The 6,887-nt window shown below is 36.8% G+C and overlaps 2 protein-coding genes across 2 annotated transcripts in view; both read right to left on the reverse strand.

The window, feature by feature from the left end:
- On the reverse strand, window positions 1–324 carry Smp_193010 (hypothetical protein; the record flags this gene model as incomplete). Its single annotated transcript, XM_018790186.1, has 1 exon — window positions 1–324. A coding segment is annotated over one exon (324 nt), but the record flags the coding sequence as incomplete, so codon positions are not given.
- Window positions 325–4,906: 4,582 nt separating this feature from the next.
- Window positions 4,907–6,887, reverse strand: part of Smp_194010 (hypothetical protein) — a gene marked incomplete at both ends in the record, with an annotated part of 4,480 nt that continues 2,499 nt past the window's right edge. The window contains one exon of the mRNA XM_018790197.1: window positions 4,907–5,200. Coding sequence (XP_018646404.1) covers window positions 4,907–5,200 — 294 coding nt within the window. The remainder of the gene's footprint in view (window positions 5,201–6,887) is intronic.

Below are 6,887 nucleotides of genomic sequence, written 5' to 3' on the forward strand. Positions count from 1 at the left end.
TCACAAAATTCCAGAAACAAAAGAAAACAGGAACATACCATTTTGAATATATTCGAAGGTATCATTACAAATATGTTGATTTCCATCTGATTTAAATCTTTCTAGACTATTGGGATTTATGCTATGAATATTTGCATTAGATTCTACTATGAAATTAGTTTTTCGATAATGTTCATGGATAAATCTACCTAAACCAATAGGTGAACAATCCAGTAGTATGAATGCAGTTAAGGATAACAATAAAACGATGCATAATATATAAATGAATGTACTGACAGAAAAACGTGGTGGTGGAAAAAAGGGGACCACATGAAGTGTATCATTAACTGAAGAAGAAAAAAACAAATAAAGAAATTGAGAGAATCATCAACAATTTAGCTAAACTGTTTATTTTATTATTAAGAAAATGTATGTCAATATTTCGATACACATTTGTTGGTATGTGTTATTTCAATTTAACAAATTTTCTCTAAATATAAAAACATTACACACGTAGTTTCTAGTACTATGTCAAGCCCATATAGGTTATTCTAGCTTTAAAGCAATTAGTCCCTTTGATAAATTTCGATAGTGTAATAAGAAGACGTCTTTTTATTCTAGTTTTTAAATAGGCCTATTGATTTATACTTAGACCTTGTCAATTATTAGTAACCTCTACTGTTTTTATATGAGCATATGTGTATTGCTTACCTTATACATCACATGTCATGAGCTTATTTTTGTCTGAGCAGAAAAAGCGAGTAACTCCGCCTGTAGCTCTCCTAGATTTACTACCGGTCCCAAACCCAGGTAAAGGAGGAGGGTTGGGTATGGAATTAGCGACCCCAAACCGTAGAAAAACTAACTCGCTAAAAAAACACTAACCAGGAAAAATAATTTAAACCATGTAAACTCTGCTTTGGGAGTTGAAGGAATAATTATGACGCCTCATGATGAAAGCCGAGATTCTCCGAAAATCACGAGGCCGATGCCTCTTCTAAAAACCAGAGCAATAATTTTTATAGATACATGGAACGTCCGGACAATGTGGGAGACCTGAAGACCAGTCAAATAGCAATGGAAATAAGGAGATACAAATTGGTAGTACTCAAAATCAGCAAAACCGATCGGACCCATGCTGGACAGCAAAGGCTAGATACGGAAGAGATGCTGCTGTTCTCTGGTCACGAAGAGGAAAATGCTCCACACACTCAGGGAATTGCTCTAATGCTGTTCAGAGAAGCACGAAATGCACTTGTAGGATGGGAATCTCATGGATCCAAAATTATCAAAGCATCATTCGAAACAAAGAAGGAGGGGATCACAATGAATGTTATCCAATGTTATGCACCCACCAATGATAGCAACGACGAAGATAAAGATCAGCTCTATGGAAGGCTGCAATCAATGATAGCGAAGTGCTCAAGAAAGGACCTCACCATCCTGATGGGAGATCTAAATGCTATAGTCGGAATGGACAACACAGGATATGAAGATATAATGGGCGACATGGACTAGGAGAGAGAAATGAAAATGGGGAGAGATTTGTAAATCTATGTTCATTCAACAAATTGGTTAAAGGCGGCACAATATTCCCACACAAACGCATACACAAAGCTACATGGATCTCGTCGGATCACACCTCGGAAAACCAGATAGATCACATTTGTATCAACAAAAAATTGCGAACGACAATGGAAGATGTGAGAACGAGGAGAGGAGCTGATGTGACTTCAGATCACCACCTGATTGTGGCCAAGATGAAACTGAAGCTAAAGAAACACTGCACAACTGGACAAACAGCATTACAAAGGTTCAATACAGCCTTCCAACGAGGTACTAACAAACTCAACCAATTCAAGATAACTCTCAACAACAGGTTCCCAGCTTTACAGGATCTATTGAAAGAACAAGAAACTACGATGGAGGACAATTGTAAAGGGATCAAAGAAGCACTAACTTCAACGTGTCAAGATGTTCTGGGTCGCAAGAAGCATCACAATAAGGAATGGATTTCTATGGAAACTCTGGACAAGATTGAAGAAAGGAAGAACAAGAAGACAGCAATTAACAACAGTCGAACACGAGCAGAGAAAGTCAAGGAGCGAGCAGACTACGCAGAAGCAAACAGGGAAGTGAAGAAGAGCATTAAAGTCGACAAGCAGAATTACATGGAAGAACTAGCAACGACCGTGGAAAATGCTGCAAGAGAAGGGAATATGAAACAACTGTATGATACAACGAAGAAACTGGCAGGGAGATATAGTAAACTGAAGAGACCAGTCAAGGACAAAGAAGGGAACACAATCGTAGAGGTTCAAGAACAGAGGAAAAGATGGGCAGAATACTTTGAGGAACTGCTAAATAGGCCAGCTCCATTGAATCCACCGGACATCAAAGCAGCACACACTGACCTTCTTATATATGTCACTCGACCAACGACCGAAGAAATCAAGATGGCCATCAGACAAATCAAGAGTGGGAAGGCAGCAGGACCTGACAATATACTAGCTGAAGCACTGAAGTCAGACATTGAAGTAACAGCAAACATGCTTCACCTTCTATTCAAGAAGATTTGAGAGGAAGAACAAGTGCCACTGACAGACTCGAAGGAAGGATACCTCATCAAGATACTAAAGAAAGGAGGTCTGAGCAAATGTGAGAATTACAGAGGCATTACACCGTTGTCAGTACAAGGAAACGTTTTCAAAAGAGTGTTGCTGAACCGGATGAAAGACGCAGCATATGCTGGATTTCGAGATTAACATGCCGGATTCCGTAAGGATCGGTCGTGCACAGACCAAATTACGACACTACGGATCATCGTGGAACAATCAACTGAGTCGAATTGGTCACTATACATCGACTTCATTGACTATGAGAATGCGTTTGACAGTGTGGACAGGAGAACATTATAAAGACTTCTTCGACATTATGGAGTTCCTGAGAAGATCGTCAACGTTATCCGGCACTCATACGATGGACTACAGTGCAAAGTCGTGCATGGAGGACAGCTGACAGATGCATTTCCAGTAAGGACCGGAGTCAGATGAGGCTGTCTACTCTCCCCCTCCATCTTTCTTCTGGTGATTGACTGGATTATGAAGACCTCGACATCTGAGGGGAAGCACAGAATACAATGGACATCTCAGAATCGATTAAACGATTTGGACTTCGCAGATGACCTAGCCCTCCTATTCCATACACACGAACAAATACAGATGAAGACATCTAATGTAGCAGTAGCCTCTGCATCAATAGGCCTCAACATACACAAAGGAAAAAGCAACATCCTCAAATACAAAACGGAGAACACCAACCCAATCACACTTGATGGAGAAACTCCGAAAGAGATGGAAACTTTCACGTACCTGAGGAGCGTCATCGATGAACAAGCAGGATCCGATGCAGACGTATAGGCACGGGTTGACAAAGCAAAGTCAGCACTTCTACGATTGAGGAACAGGTGAAACTCAAAACAACTGTCAACTAATTTCAAAGTCACAATTTACAATACGAACGTCAAGACAGTCAGTTTTACTGTACGGAGGTGAAACGTGGAGAACTACTACAACCATCATCAAGAAAGTACACGTATTTATAAACAGTTGTCCACGCAAAACACTCAACATTCACTGGCCGGATACCATCAGCAACAGCGTTTTATGGGAGAGTACAAACCAGATTCCAGCTGAGGAGGAAATTAGGGAAAGACGTTGGAAGTGGATAGGACATAAATTACGGAAATTGAACTGCATGAGGAGGCAAGCCCTAACTTGGAATCCGGAAGGGAGGCGGAAAAGAGGAAGGCCAAAGAACACATTACGCCGGGAAATAGAAGCAGATATAAAAAGGATGAATAACAACTGGGAAGATTTGCCCAGGGCAGAGTTGGATGGAGAATGCTGGTTGGCAGCCCATGCTCCTCCACGAGAGGTAACACAAGTAAGTATAAATGGTAAGTCGCTCTTTATCAAATTGAGTTGGCATATTGGCTTCGCTTTGCTTCACTTTTCCACTTTTTATCCTTAATGTCTGTCTGAATCAACGAATGCTTGAAATAAATTTATTCATTTCAATCCGTATTTGGTGTCTTATTACACCGTCGCCACTCCACCTCCGCTGACTCCTTTCAACTGTATATCAAGAAAATGTAACACGATTTTGAGTTAATTAGTCTAGTGCCCACATCCCAATTCGATCAGTAGGATCCAATTAAACATGATAGAGGTTGCTTATCGGTCTATAATTAACATAAGCATCCTAGTTCTACAGTTCAAATATGATTCAAACAGCAGGGTGATAATAATAACTGTTAGTGAAAGTGAATGAAGTAAATTCGAACCCCACAGAGACCGATTTTCTCAAAACAACAAATACATCTTGCTTGTAAGATCTGATTAACATGAAGCTTAAGTCCAAGGCTCTCCGCTGAATCTTCGCAATTATTTAACATCACAACGGTGCATAAAATGACAAGTCACTCAATCTAGTGGCTACATTGCAACCTGATTGATAAAATGTAATCATACTTAAGGACTAGACAATATAACATAGGTAACTACCCAATGTTTAGTTAGGTTAAACATTTCTATTGTGAAGAGGGAAGATTCTAAACTCAAAGAATACGATTTACTTGTGAGTAGTAATCATGACAGTTAAGTGAAGGGTGGTGTCGCCACGTCGACAAGTACGTTATCTATCAGTCCACTACATAAGATTCCCACTGTAAGATGATTGTCATTTGATTATTTCGATTCTTTACAGTTCCACTAACTGAAGTGATATAAGCACATTATGTATCGATCAGTAATGATAAAGTGAGTATAGTATACACTAACCAATAACCATTTTATCCAAATACAAAAAAAATTATTAGCACCGAAAATAACATAGACGTAATATCATTTTAATCTTTGTCAGACAATTAGTTGTATGCATATACAATCTTAGATAAAAAGAAAATCATACTAATTATACCTGTTTTATTGATACATTCCGGTTCTGACCCAACTCCTTGAATAAGGGCTAATGTACTTGGAACTAAATCACTAAATGCTTCACCGAAATGTAACGCACCTACATACAATTGAGGCATTCCATTCAAATAGGTAATAAATGTAACTGATGATGTACAATCAACAATTGAAGCAAACAAAGCTAAGACAAATAATCCAATACTATAGTAGCCAGGTTTTAATATTGATACGTAAGCTACCGACTAAAAATAAGAAAAAAAAGATGACAATAAAAGTAGTATAATGATGAAATGAAGATATACAGACTGAGAGAATCGATATTAAGTATTACATATATAAAACAACGATTCAACTACTGTTGTGAACAAACATTCTAATTATTCAGTTTCAACAAGTGAGTTGAGATTTAAAACTATATGTGCAGACAAGTACAGCTCATTACGGAACAATAAATAAATTCCTATATTCTAACGATCACTACATAACAGTGATTATATTATTATCTTTGAGTAATTGAATTTACTGAATGCCTGATTATAACTGATCTGTTCTTTTACTATTTAGCATCCCTTAAAGAATATACATCACTCAATTCCACCCAAATCAAAGCAAGAACCAAAGGGGGCAATATATTTTTCAATAAACTCAAACAACAAAAACATTAGAGCTTATGTATATAATTTCTACAAAAATATTCTAGCATTTTCTCGATTCATTCACTGACACTGATTAATTGAAAAATACATTAGTTAGTGTATATTGGTATGATTCTGACCATAATATTAAATAGTTAGGACTTTATTCAGCAAACAATAATGGTACAAGTTGATGTAAATCTTAAATACTATAGTAGAGCTTGAATCTTTAATCTAATGAATTAAAATCGATCATCTAAACCGATAATCTAAAATCACAATTAAATCAAGGCACAGTTACAAAGTTAATCCAAGAGATAATTAAATATCTAAAAATTTCGACGAGCAATTTGTGATTTTTCTTATGGGTCACATAGATGAATTTGTATCAAATTGTGCTATTGTATATTTTTTAAACATGATTTTAATATGATATCGAAAGCTGTAAAAGTGGTAACACAGTATTTTATTTTCTGTTTTAGAAATGACTGTAAGTTCAACTCTCTTATTCTAATTACTCAAATATTGATTAGAAGCACGATTACTTTGGTCAGTGAAGAAGCGAAAACAATATGCAATAAGTGACAATGGAAACCTAATGACCATATTAAGATAACGTTATCATTAAATATATTGATTTACAAAATATGAATTTAGAAGCTTGTAAAGTAAAAATAGATATCCTAAAGTTCAGGAACTGTCATAAATTGTTCGTTAAGGATAAAGTAACAAACCATGTAAAAATATTACAAATATCCATTTAAAGACTTTCAAACAATTCAGAATTAAATATCAATCTAAGGAATGAAACATTAACTGAACTATGAACTTACACCATTCACTCGAAAGAATATGTGCATAGAAAAATTAGCTAATTTTCAGCTAAAATAATTATGATGCAGTTGAAACTATTCGATATATTAGAGAATTAACGACAAACTAATTCCTATCAAATTATTTCGAAACTGATAGGGTAATTTTTAGGTATCAATGCCAAAGTTGAACTTGATAGTTATAAATAAATTGAGTATCGGGTAGAAAGTTAATAATAATTTTTTTAATAGTAGAGATCATGAGTCAATTCAAGCTAGACCACCATGGAAAACCTGGAAGCACTGAACGGCCGTTTCGCTCTATTGTGGGACTCCTCAGCGGTGCTCATCCACGATCCCGCCTCGCGAGTTTCGAACCCAGGACCTACTAGTCTCGCACGCGAGCGCCTAACCTCTAAACCACTGAGCCGGCATCCAACGGTGTTAATGTCTAACTTCAACCAATCCATGAAATTGAGCGA

This window comes from Schistosoma mansoni, assembly GCF_000237925.1.
Source record: "Schistosoma mansoni, WGS project CABG00000000 data, supercontig 0126, strain Puerto Rico, whole genome shotgun sequence".
Lineage (NCBI taxonomy): Eukaryota > Metazoa > Platyhelminthes > Trematoda > Strigeidida > Schistosomatidae > Schistosoma > Schistosoma mansoni.